Source organism: Melanotaenia boesemani, chromosome 16 (genome assembly GCF_017639745.1).
Source record: "Melanotaenia boesemani isolate fMelBoe1 chromosome 16, fMelBoe1.pri, whole genome shotgun sequence".
NCBI lineage: Eukaryota > Metazoa > Chordata > Actinopteri > Atheriniformes > Melanotaeniidae > Melanotaenia > Melanotaenia boesemani.
The window spans coordinates 28117933-28131128 of record NC_055697.1 but is presented as its reverse complement, the minus strand read 5'-3'; the positions used below and the strand labels follow the sequence as shown (position 1 = coordinate 28131128).

The window sequence follows — 13196 nt, the reverse complement described above, 5'->3', positions numbered from 1 at the left end:
TGTGATATTTTGGCGGGTACAGGCGGAGCAAAGTGCTGTTGGATTTTCTGACTAAAACCAGAATTGAAAAGGAATAACAAAAGGTAAGGGAGTTAGTTGTAATTTAGGTTCTGTTCAAGGATATCTTGACAATCTTTATAGTTACGTAAAAATGTATACAGACGCAGCCGCGAATCCATCAAGGGCAAATGGCACGCCATTTTCACTATTACCATAGTTGCCGTTGTCAGTTGGATCTCGGCGCAAAAAAAAAAAAAAAAAAAAAAAGTTGGATCTCGGCGCTGCTGTGAGAAGTGTAGGAGTTTTTAAGGTCACTTCTCTGTTTGAACTCAAGTTCATACTTAATCAGTATAAAAAAAAAACAGTTACTGAAAAAAAGCACTGCTTCTGGACTCATATCAGTCCATCACTTGATTATAATGTCCCCTCCTGTTTGATTTATTGCTTGTGTTGTTCCAACTCTCACATGTAAGTCGCTTTGGATAAACGTGTCTGCTAAATGACTGTAGAATTGAATAGAATACTCAGAAGGTGGATCAGATATATTAATTAAAATCCAGCAAACACTGTACCGAATTCAAATGATGGGATCAGTAGTGGCATTTCTTTGGTTGCCAGCTCATTTTGGGGTGAGAAGGAATGAATGGGCAGATAGGAGGGTTAAGGAGTGGTCCAAGAAGCAGGGTGTTGGTTTGACAGTTAACTATGGTAAAATGGAAGTAAGAAGTATCATTTAACATAAAATTAAAGAGCAATGGCAGAAACAGTGGGAAGAAGAAAGGAAATGACAAAGGTTTTACAGAGTACAAAGGACTGAGGGAGAAGGGAGGAGGTTTATAGGACACAGAAAATACTATAGTGTTATATCAAGACTAAGGGTGTGTCCCAAACCGCGCACTTCTATACTTCGAACACTACATTTAAGTGCTTAGTGCGCTGACACAGAAATTTCAGTAAAAACTCAGTGCACTGAAAGTACCCGGATGCTGCCCTAAACTCGGCTAAAAATCTAGTGCGAAACGATGGACACTACACGCACTAAATGGACGCCATCTTGCTGACGTAGCGGAAGGGGAGGGACTTTCAACCAGTTTTTCAGAGCTGGCAGCCACGACTAAGCGGTACCGATGCAGGCGGAGGGTATTTTCTACTGTTGTAAGTATGAAGTTATTTGATCAAAATTCTAATATAAACTGCAGCATGCTTCTTATCTCTTCAATCCCTGATGACAGTTATGGACCTGATCATTTGTTGGAGGCTGCAGTAGAGTTAGCAACGTAAATGTTAGCAGTTTTATAGCCGATTTCGCGGATCTAGATGGGCTATAAGTGTTAAAAATGATTAATGCTATAGGTTCCGTATGTTTATTCATGATGGTTGAACCTCCAGATGAAGCACTGCAGGGTCTCTGGCGTAAACGAAATGGTCCCTGATCTGAAAACTGATTAGGAAACACCGCTGGTTAGAGAACCGGTCCGTTTCGATGGTACCACTGACGAAGCCGTAGCTGATTGTACATCACTTTAAATAAGAGTCTGCAAAGTACCCATAAAGTACATAATAATGTTTGCTTTTATATAACCTGCCATTCTGTGTTCACCGTAGGTCACTGTGGCATCAAACTACCGAGCCAGCAGTGGCACTGAGGCATTTACCACCTGCGGGCCAGGACGCTGCTGTGGAGAAGAGGAGGCGGCAAGAGAGAAATGTTTTAATAAAAAGTTTAAATAAAATGTTTTCTGTATCCCTGTTTTAGCGTCTTCATTACTGCTTTTCATATTTTAAATGATGGTTTCTAGTATAATCGGTTTCCTGTTGCAGACGTGAACGTATTAGTGTAAACACCAATAAAACACATGTATAATGTAACGCACTTAAATTCAGTTAAGATATCTTTGCTTATTTAAAAGCTGTTTTTTAGTGTTTTAAATTGCACTTTATACTAACAAGCATGGGGGAGACATGCAAAGACACATGAACGTGTGCTGATGGTTTCTATTGTTATCTGCTGAGATAGATTAATACAGTGGAGGCCACGGTTCTTTGTTTCACTAAGGAGGCCTTTTAAAAGGCATTTAATAGCATGCAAACACGTATGTTAACGTGATTTTGGAAGAAAAAAAAAGTATATTAACAGAGCGGCGCTGCTAAGCTGGTACGTCACTACCGGTAAGTGCAAAACGTTAGTGCTCAATTTGGATCAGGACTAACCCACAATAGTGTGCACTACAGAAGGTAGTGCTTAGTGCGCACTACGCACTACCTTCCAGTGCACTCATGTAAGTGTGCGGTTTGAGACACACTGTAAGATTGGGACATACTTGGCTTAACACTGTGTAGGAAGTGAAACATGACACAGGTTGGTGTACATACTGCAAACGAAATGATAGAACATGTAATGATTTACTGCAACAGATATGAGATAGAAAGGAAGGAAATGTTGGATAAACTCAGGGCAATGAAAGTAATGTTTGAATTCCCGGGTATTTTACAGGATAGCTCAGGAGATGGTATGTAACTGATTCATAATTAATTTACTATCTAAAACAGCTGATTAAGAGAATATAAGGGACAGTTTTTTAATATTTTTGTTTGTTTGTTTTCTCTCTGTCCTGTCCCACTCTCCTTACCATTTGGTGGCAGTAATGTACATCTGTACATTGTTTGCCAATCGCCAATGAACTGCAGAAGAAGAAGAACCAGAACGGAGGAGCAGACTCAAGACCAGAACCTGACCAACAGGAACAAAGGAGACTCGTCCTCTGATACCACCGGTCAACAGGTCAGTGTTGAGGACACTAAAAACACGAGGACGAGTCTCGAGGCTCTGTGTCTCATCCTTTGTTTCTTTTTTCTATCAGAGGTGAAAAAAGAAAAGTAGTAGTTTGTGTTTTCATGTTTTTACTTGTTAAAAACTGCAAAGTATCCGACTTCCTCCCGGACAGAACCCAATGTAGGAGCTACATCTGCAGTACAGAGTAATGGAGATAATATATCATGTTACTTTTACCCAAAACGGGGCCTTATGGTGCGTTCAGGTTGTCTCATAATTCTGAGAATTGTTGACGTCATTATCGAGTAGTTGGCGTTCCTACTTTTTGACGGAGAAAAATGCCTCAATTATGGCTGTAATTTACAATGCTCGAGGGCAGCTCATTAAATGCTGCTGGACAATGTCTCCATCGAGCAGCACTGCTGAGTCATGGTAGTTATTCCTGATAGGAAATGTATCTTCCAGACTAAGGAACATGCACTCAATGAGTTGGATCCACACCAGAATAACAACATGTAGGTCACTTCAGTCATTGTTTGAATGTTGTTCCCTCAGTGAAGTTTTCAGTTCACGGTAGCCTCCTGAAACACAGGCCGGTAGCAGGCCAGTAAAATGCTGGGAGGATGCAATGATTGTTAATCTCAGTTAGTTTACTTGATATGAAACAGAAATGCAAAACTCTACACGGTATTTAATAGCATTAGTTCAACGCTACCATTTTAAATTAGCACTATGTAACTTTTCCCACCTTAAAACTGCATCTCTGATTAGTTTTGACGGCACAGTGACATTTATAATGTAGATTCCTGGAGCTGTCGTTGCCCAGCGGCGTCCAGAGGCTGAGAAACTAAACTTCACAACTTATGCTTCCAGGACGCTGCATCACGTTACAACTGAGTTTCTCTTTACACATCGAATCACACACTAACAACTAGATATCAACACACTGGCTGTTAGGCTAGGATGCTGCTGCTGGGATGCAGGATGGATGCTGAATTAACTGTTGTTAGGGGTCACTGAGAAAATCTGCCACCGTTCCATAGTTCTTGTTTAGAGGCAGAATGACACTTATTATATTGATGAAAACCTAATGTTTTGCATTTATAGGTCTTTTTTGTACCAGAATAAAAGGCCATGCTGTAGTACAGCCTGTTATATTTGTTGTATGTTTGGTAATAGTTAGTTATCTGTGTATTGGTTGGTTCAGATAAGGAGACCACAGTTTATTAGTTAATTTGTTTGTTAAAGCTATAGTTACTCCTGGCCACAGGGTGGCAGCATTGTTCAAACTAAGGTTAATTGTGAAAGGAAAAAGAGATGAATACGGCTAAGCAACTCAAAGCTGTAAGAATGTTTATACGCCTATTAAACCAGTGAAGAAGACGAGAGTGTCCCGTCATTTATCCGCAAGCGACCTCAGCTGAACCCAATAATATTCTCTATAAAGCCCAATCTATGTTCCAATATCTGTTTTTGTTTTTGTATACCCTACACGTTCAAAGGTTTAGGATCACTTTCCCATTGCATTTAATGGGAAAGTGACCCAAAACATTTGAGTGGTAGTTTATATATTTTTATTTTGCACATACAGTCCAGACTCCATGTTCTAATGAATATTATTTTTTTTATTGAAAGAATATGTTGGACAAAATGTATAGTCCTTTTCTTTAACACAGAGTATTTTAAAACATATTTTGTTTTGTTCGTATTTCAGATTATGTTTTCGTTATTCTAGTAAAGATTTACAGGTCTCTGTCTTTATAGTGAGATTTGAATAATATAGTTTTCTGGCAGTATTTTCCCTTTGCCAGATATAGTATCCTCTAAATATAATACACAGTTTCAGTTCAAACTTGAGTTTTTTTTTTTATTTATTTATCATGTTTACACACGTCAGGTCATCTGTCGTTATTCTCGCAAATATGGGGAGATTTAACTTACTCTACTAAAGTATTGAGATTCTGTTAGACTGTATTTTTCCTTCAGCCTGAATCTGTTTCCTCATGAAGAGGAATGAATGAAGAAGAACTTCCTCATATTTACTAGAAAAATGAAACATGATCTGTGTGTAAAATAAAACAATTACAGTTTTAACACACTGGTCTTCATAGAAAGAGGATACTGATTTTGATAAAGCAAAAAAACAGCCATAAACATCTACCACAGCACGTGTCTCTACTTAACTTCCATCCATCCATTCATTGGCTATCCCTGTTGCTATCAGGTGAGAGGTGGTTTACACCCTGGACATGTCACCAGTCCATCACAAGCCCAACACAGATAGATAAACAACCAGTCACTCACTCCAGCGGAGAATACAGAAACATCAATGAACCTAACATGCATGTTTTTATGTGGGGAACTGTTGTAGAAGAATTACCAAGAGTCCAGAATGAGTAAAAGTATATGAGGTTTATTACAGGAGAAGTATAAGAAAAAAACAGACCAAAGCTGCAAATTTGCAAGAGCTGTCTTGTTAACTCCAGGGGCAAAGAAGAGGACTCTGATAAGTTACATTTTAGGAATCAGTTTTATTCAACCTGATCGAAGCTGAAGGCCAGTCTCTGGGCTGATAAAAGGAAGGAGAGTCTGTGAGGCGCCGTTCCCTTATTGTTTTGCCCAAACAGGCTGCTATTTTCTAAACAACTGTTCGTATCAAGCTGCTGCCCCGTCAGTCTCAACCTTTCCCCATATCATGAGTCTGGAAGGAAAGTGGTCAGCCTGACCTCACACAAGAACACACCAGGAGAATAATAACGTCAATGTTCTATATAAAGGAAAATACACATTATAAAATCTAATTGAGGATAATAAAGGAATAAACTTATCATATGAATACAAGAATGATTCCACTTGTGATTGTTATATGAGTAAATATGATTGATTACCATATGCATTAAAATTACTTCCACAATTCCCCTCTTCTGATTAAAAGAAAACCACGTATTTCTGCTAATCACAAATCATCATCAAAGGCATGAGGAAAAAAAATCACAACAAAAGGAATCAAGAATGTAAATCAAAACACCACAACAGACACTCATCACTGCAGAATGAAACAGGGCAAACACACCTACAAAAAATCTGGAACGACCCCATCACAACAACAGGATGAGCAAGAAGGAAGAAAAAGAGCTGCTGTTTTTGTATGGGAAATAAGAATAAACCCATGAAGGAAATGAGCGAAAGCAAAGTCTGGAAAAATCACAGAAAACAAACCACACCACACATCACATCAGACAGGTGAGTCATCCTCACTGTCAAAATCCAGAGGCAGACCAGTGTCATCATAGGAAAGGGGGCAGTTGTTAACGACAACAACAGACTGAGCAGGGAGCATGGAAGCCATAGAAGCAGCGAGCGTTTTGGTCAACACAGCCTGTAGGCAAGGGAAAAAACAGGAGGAGAAAAGACAAAACAAGAGGAGAATGGAGAGCACAGGGGTGGCGAATTTAAGGTCGACCTGCCACCAGGGGGCAGAGGACAGCCAAGCCCACAAGTCCCCACCCCGGCGGTCATCAGGAGAAGCCATCTCCTGGAGAAGAGCATGTAGGTGCTGCTGAACAGAAGTGAGGTTATCAGAAACGTCGGGCACCCATGTGCAACATTAAGACCCAATTACCTGACACGTACCGCCCTGCTCAGCCAGCAGGAAATCAAGGGCCATCGTGTTCTGGAGGGCCATAACACGGAGGGCTTTGAGCTCAAAGACTCAAAACCAGAAGTAACATTAGCAGTAAGGTTCTCAAGCTCCACAGCCAAGCGATCCATATTGTAAGCATTATGTACAGTACCATATGGAGTAATAACTCCACCAAGAAACTTAGACCAGGAAGTCACCCTCTCCCTCTTGTGGAGGCGAGAGCGGAACCTACGAATAAGTGCAGGTGTCAGAGAAGAGGTCACACGGACATGAGGAATAAGATAAGCCAGGTAGCAAGTGCCACACCATGAAACAGGCAGATAAAGGTAGGACTTGTAACCACAAACCCACACCATATTAGAAGGACAGCCATAGCGCTGGGGTGAAGGAAGGAAAAGGTTAACTGACTGCAGACCAGAACCTGAAATGCCAAAATCAGCAAAGGTGACATTAGACTGTACAGGAAATGCAGAGGACATGTTACATGGAAAACGTTCTTCACGTACAAAACCACATGGCGCAACAACAGTGTGATTCCAAAACAATGAAGTCCCCAGATGGTAAACAGATGAAGCTCCGCAGGGGAGGTGGAAGCAGACCGATGCAGGGGGAGTGTGAGTGGACAGAGGAACAGCCATCACGGCGTAGAAACAACTTTATTGGTACGGGGGGGAAAGTGGAAGGGAAATGGGCTGGCCTGAAGGAGAAGTCCTGGAGCCAGGGGAAATGGGGTCGTAGAAACTGCAGATCCAGGAAGTGGGTGACATTGTGGGTATTCGCAGTGAAAGCAGCAAGGACACTGAACACTGTGGTAAGATTCACGGGCCAAGGCTGAAGGAGGGGCGATGCAGGGGTCGCAGAGGGGATCAGGGAGCAGAAATAACAGGAGGAATTTGAAACTTTCAGAGCCGTTTGCTTAGCCAGCTGGTACCAGAGGTTATCGTGGACATCATAATGATCAATGAGGTGACGTTTCACCTCCTCACGGCGTCGGGCGGCAGAAATAAGCAGGAGCCACCACACCAGCAGGAATGCAACAAGCCAGAACAGCAGGACAGCGCAGCATCTGCACTCAAACACCTGAACCCGTTTCAGGAACATGACCGGTGGTAGTCACCACTTTTCCACAAGGGGACACGAAAAACCAGGGTTTAGCAGCGTGATCACTCAGACGAAGCAGGTTCTACCTCAGACAGAGGAGAAGATGAAGGAGGAGGTGATGGAAACCGCTTGCAGTGGCTGGCGTGGATCCAAGTGGCCCTCTCGGCAACTTTAACAGCAGTGTCAGTGGCCAGCAGAACCTGGTGAACCTCTGGGCCTTCCAGTGTTTCCGTCTGAAGTTTTTTACCACCACCCAGTCACCTGGTCTGAAATCATGCAGCGTGGTCTCGGCAGGGATTGGGAGTGCGGACTTCACCATCTGTGAAATGTCAGAAAGCACATGGGACAAGGTTTTGCAGTAAATCAACATTGAGTCCTCACACACTGAGGTTTCAGGGAGTGGTCTGCGAGCTGGCCCAATACCAAGACCAGAGGGTCTGCCAAAAGGATCTCGAAAAGACTGAGATTGAGCCTGGATCGTTTCCTCATGCGCATATGTCAGGACATATAATAGTCCAATAGTCCAAGAGAGGCCTGTTTCTGCACAGCACTTGGTCAGTTTGGCCTTCAAAACTCTATTCTGACGTTCAACTGACCTGGCTGACTGCGGACGATATGCACAATGGTGTTTTAGATCGATACCCAGAAAAGCTCCAACCTGTGACACAACCTCATAGACAAAATGTGAGCCGTTATCAGAGCTGATCCTGCGAGGAATTCCCCCGCGAGGGACAGTGTCGGTCAGCAGAGCCTTAGCGACTACATGGCTAGTCGCATGCTTGGCAGGGAAAACTTCAACCCACTTTGAAAACATGTCACACATCATCAGAGCAAAGCGCTTACCTTCAGCAGGGCTGAGCTCAACAAAGTCCAGCTGCAGGTGTTCAAAGGGGATGCTGGGCGGTTCGTGAGCTGCTGGTGGCATCTTTATTGTCTTACCTTACCTTTACAGCACAGATCATGCACGATTGACAGAAGCGCTGAGCATAAGCACTGAAGCCACGTGTGTACCAGTGAGTAGATAAAGCCGCCATGTCACCCTTTTGTGCTGAGCCCGACTAGGCCCCATGGGCAAAGGCCCGGCCACCGAGCGCTCGCCTCTGTGCCCCACCTCCAGGCCTGGCTCCAGAGGGGGGCCCTGGTGACCCACGTCCGGGCAAGGGAAACCCTGGTCCTTGCTTTGTTATCATCATAGGGGTGATTTGAGCTGCACTTCGTCTGGTCCCTCCCCTAGACACCTGTTTGCCATGGGTGACCCTACCAGGGGCATGAGCCTCCGACAACATAGCTGCTAGGAACATCAGGACGCACAAACTCCTCCACCCCGTGGCGGCTCACGGAGGCGATATTAGGGCTGGGCGATATGGACTAAAAATAAAATCTCAGATTTTTTTATAACCAAATCCGATTTCCGATTTTAATCAATTTTTTTTTTCTTTTACAAAACATAAATAAACTTATTAAAAACATTTATTTCTTTACATAAATGAATGGCAGCAAAAATAAAGAATACAATGTCATAGCTTTTCCACCATATAGACAACTTAATATCATACATAAATATGCAACACAACAGCATTCGTGATCTCTTTCCATCTGGATCCTTATCATACAGGATCCACTGCAGAAACAATTCCCCTGATGAAGGTTGTCTCTTAACTAGGGTTTGTGGGTTAAAGTGGACTTCTGCATCTCATAGAGGGCAGCATTTCTCACTGCAGTTATACGCACAGCTAAATGCCATGCGTGAGTGAAGGGTCACTTCACTGAAAATCTGTCAGACAAACACTGTTCTTGTGTGGAGAGAGGGCTAAATCTGCTGCTAACTAACTATGGAAAAAAATCCAGATTTTCATAAAAATAAATCTCCTGAAATGGAAAATTCGATTTATGGATTAGAAGATATAGTGTTGATGAGTTTCTTAAATCCTGGGTTGTTTACTGTGTTAACTGAGCGCTGGTCTTTGACGAGAAAAAAAAAAAAAAAAAGTTATGTTTGTTTATAACGTTTATCTCTCTTTTTCTCTGGGAGCTGCTGGATTATTTAGTCTCGACTCACAAATTGAACATTTTTCTATTCTCTCGTGTCACGTCACAAGCAAGCCCCCGTGTGCACGTCTACGTGAACGAGCTCAACGTTTCACATGCACGAATGTCACCTGTCGTTTGGCTGGAGGAGAGCAGCGATTTTCGCTTCATCGCGCAAGTTCCATAGAAAATGAATAGAGAAGGAGCGACGTCACCTCCCGTGTGTCCAGTCCATAACTTGAGAGGTGTTTGCAACTCCAGTTGAATAAAACCAAAACGGCTGGAGCTGTGGGAGGAGTCTACAGCAGAGCGCTGCAAGTGGCGCTCGATTTGTAACTGAAAACAGCACAAGAGTAAACTGAGAAGGAGCAAATAATCGGACCATCTCATTTTTATGATCTTTAAAAACCCAGATCGTAATTGTGATTAAAATTCGATTAATCACCCAGCCCTATTTCCTTGTTGACTTGCTTAGCTGAGTTTTCCTGTGCTGCATGGGTTGAGGCGCAGTTAAAAAGTGCTAGAAAAGTGTGATCATATGACATCACTTTTTCTACCGTTGTCAGAACATCTACTGGTTTTGTTGTGAACAATACAATATTACACACCCCCTATTGGTTACTTTACTTTGCTTCTATATCATGTTGGGATGTTGGCACCAGAAAAGAGAAATGAATGACACTTCCTATAAAAGACCTATAAGAAGTGTTCATGTGATTTTTTTTACACATTGTTTGAGTGGTGAGATTAATAATGCATAAAATTGTAATAACCATAAAAGCTATATTATTTCTTTGATTATAGATTCTTTGGTAGGATTATAATTGGCACATCCTTCCCAGTACAGACACAAAAACTTCAATAAAAAGAAGAGATACATCTGTATGTTCAGCGTCATGTTTGAGGCTACAAACAGGTTTGATGTGAAGCAGAGACTTTCTGAGTTGGAGAGAGAACAGTATAGTATTTAAGTTTGAAAACAAGGAAGTTTGCTCTGAAATCTAAAAAGTAAATACCCTCATATTTCTCTACCTATCAGTGTTGTTAGGGTTCTTGTGTCTTCATTGATTCAAAGCATTTTACAATACAGGACTGGACCAGACAGCATCCTCACATTCAGACTGACACCTCACTGAGACTAAAGCAGCTTCAGGGTTTTGAGCACAGACCACAACAACTAACCACAGAACAAGGAATTACATGACTTCCTTCTGCTGTGTCTGCAGTGAGCCAGTTGTAAATAAAAATCAGTTTATGGTACCAGAGGTCTGAGGGTAAAAACACAGCAGATATACTGATGGACATCAGGAACATAAATCGAAGTGACAGCTGTATCACCTCAGCTGAAGAGGTGTCTCCTGTATGAAAACAAACAGCTTAGAAATTAGTGCTTCCACAAAATGCATGAAAATGATAAACAGAAAATGAATGTAAACTCAACTGTACAAAAAAAACTCATGAACTAATTTCAGAATGCTTTTTAAACGTGAATGTGTTGTCAGAAATTCTGTCTTGGCAGGCCTCAGAGTTTACACTTCATTTTGGAGATACTGACACCTCTTATCAGGAAACTTCAGTCTGGCCATGTCCAGATAAATAGGATGTAGTCAGCATAATTTCCTACAGACTGTGACCATTTAGTCTCTTACACTTAGGTCCATAACACTTAAAGTTTGAATAAAATGTAAATGTTTTCTTCCTGGTCATTACAGAAACATGGAGGCCAAAGGAGACTTAAACGTCACAGTGGTCAAGGCTGTAAGAAAGTCTTCATTGGTGCATCACAACCAAAGAGATGTAGGAAGACTCACGCTGGAGAGAAACCATACACCTGTGATCAGTGTGGAGCAGCTTTCAGTAATGCAAGTCATTTAAAACGTCACCAACGTAGTCACACTGGAGAGAAACCGTATAGGTGTGATCAGTGTGGAGCGGCTTTCACTCAGTCTAGTGCTTTAACAGTACACCGCCGTATTCACACTGGAGAAAAACATTATACGTGTGATCAGTGTGGAGCAGCTTTCAGTAATGCAAGTCATTTAAAACGTCACCAACGTAGTCACACTGGAGAGAAACCTTATAGGTGTGACCAGTGTGGAGCAGCTTTCACAGAATCTAGTGATTTAAAAAAACACCAACGTATTCACACTGGAGAGAAACCGTATAGGTGTGATCAGTGTGGAGCAGCTTTCACTCAGTCTAGTGCTTTAACAGTACACCACCGTATTCACACTGGAGAGAAACCGTATAGGTGTGATCAGTGTGGAGCAGGTTTCACTCAGTCTAATGCTTTAACAGTACACCGCCATATGCACACTGGAGAGAAACCGTATAGGTGTGATCAGTGTGGAACAGCTTTCACTCAGTCTAGTGCTTTAACAGTACACCACCGTATGCACACTGGAGAGAAACCGTATAGGTGTGATCAGTGTGGAGCAGGTTTCACTCAGTCTAATGCTTTAACAGTACACCGCCGTATGCACACTGGAGAGAAACCTTATAGGTGTGATCAGTGTGGAACAGCTTTCACTCAGTCTAGTGCTTTAACAGTACACCACCGTATGCACACTGAAGAGAAACTGTATAGGTGTGATCAGTGTGGAGCAGCTTTCACTCGATCTGGGGATTTAAAAATACACCACCGTATTCACACTGGAGAGAAACCGTATAGGTGTGATCAGTGTGGAGCAGCTTTCAGTCAGTCAAGTCATTTAAAACGTCACCAACGTATTCACACTTAAGAGATACCACACATGTCCCAGCAAACCACTGATTTTCTGTCAGCATGAAGGCATTAAAATGTTGATCTAAGTTGGATAATTAAATAAGTTGGTTACAGTATGTCTCCTGTAGTATGTTTCCTTTTCATGGGGGTATTTCATGACAGTTGCTCAAGAGACATCCGGAAAAGTCAAACCAGTACCATCTCCTACTTAAGCCTCATGTCGTTCTAGGAACACAGCTCAACCTTATTTAATCCAGACTGGCTCAAGACAGACTTGCATAAACTCAGTCCACACACCTGGGATGTCTAACAAGTCCAAATGAAAAGCTGTTGACAGGAGGGACACTAGAGGCAGAATGCGAGCACCATTCTCCTCAATCGCTGCCAGGAAACCAGGACTTTTTTTTTCTTTTACATAATTTTCCACAAATATCTACATCCCTTAGAGGAAAGTCTGTTTATCCTCTTTTTATAAAGGTTTTATGTTTTTCTTTATTTAAAACCTAAAAACGGAAATAAAAATGTGGTTCTTCAAAAATATCATATGGTGACTCTTCATTAAAAATATATCTATTAAGTTGCCTTTTTGAAAAGTCTCGTAACATTTGCGTCTCTAAAGCAGTTTTATTTAGCTGGCTGAGGAAAAAAAAGGCTCTTTGGATTGGAAAGGCTGCAGACCCCTGAACTAAACACATAAACAGGTTTAGCAGCAGTTTTCTCTTTAAACAGCAACAGTTAAAATATTTCATCATATATATATATATAAAATCAAATATTTATCAGAAAGAAGGATAAAATGTTCAGGATTTACTAACTAAAAGGTAAAAAGTCAGCAGGATGAATTTAAAGCTGTGAAGCTGTTTCCTTCTTAACACAGAAGGAACAATATGTGATGAATATCAGCATCAGGTGAACAGACAGAAAGC

At 41.8% G+C, this 13196-nt stretch overlaps 1 protein-coding gene across 3 annotated transcripts; it reads left to right on the top strand.

The window, feature by feature from the left end:
• LOC121656146 (zinc finger protein 239-like) lies at positions 1-12330 on the top strand. Of its 3 annotated transcripts, none has more exons than XM_042011206.1 (4): positions 1-79; positions 2641-2782; positions 11258-11796; positions 12133-12330. In XM_042011206.1, exons 2-4 carry the CDS (start codon positions 2678-2680, stop codon positions 12284-12286), a joined length of 798 nt encoding a protein of 265 aa, XP_041867140.1. In that variant the 5' UTR covers positions 1-79; positions 2641-2677; the 3' UTR covers positions 12287-12330. The 3 variants fall into 3 exon arrangements, with proteins under 3 accessions (XP_041867140.1, XP_041867139.1, XP_041867138.1); XM_042011205.1 differs by having other exon boundaries at positions 11258-11964; XM_042011204.1 differs by having other exon boundaries at positions 11258-12330.
• The last annotated feature ends 866 nt before the right edge of the window (positions 12331-13196 follow it).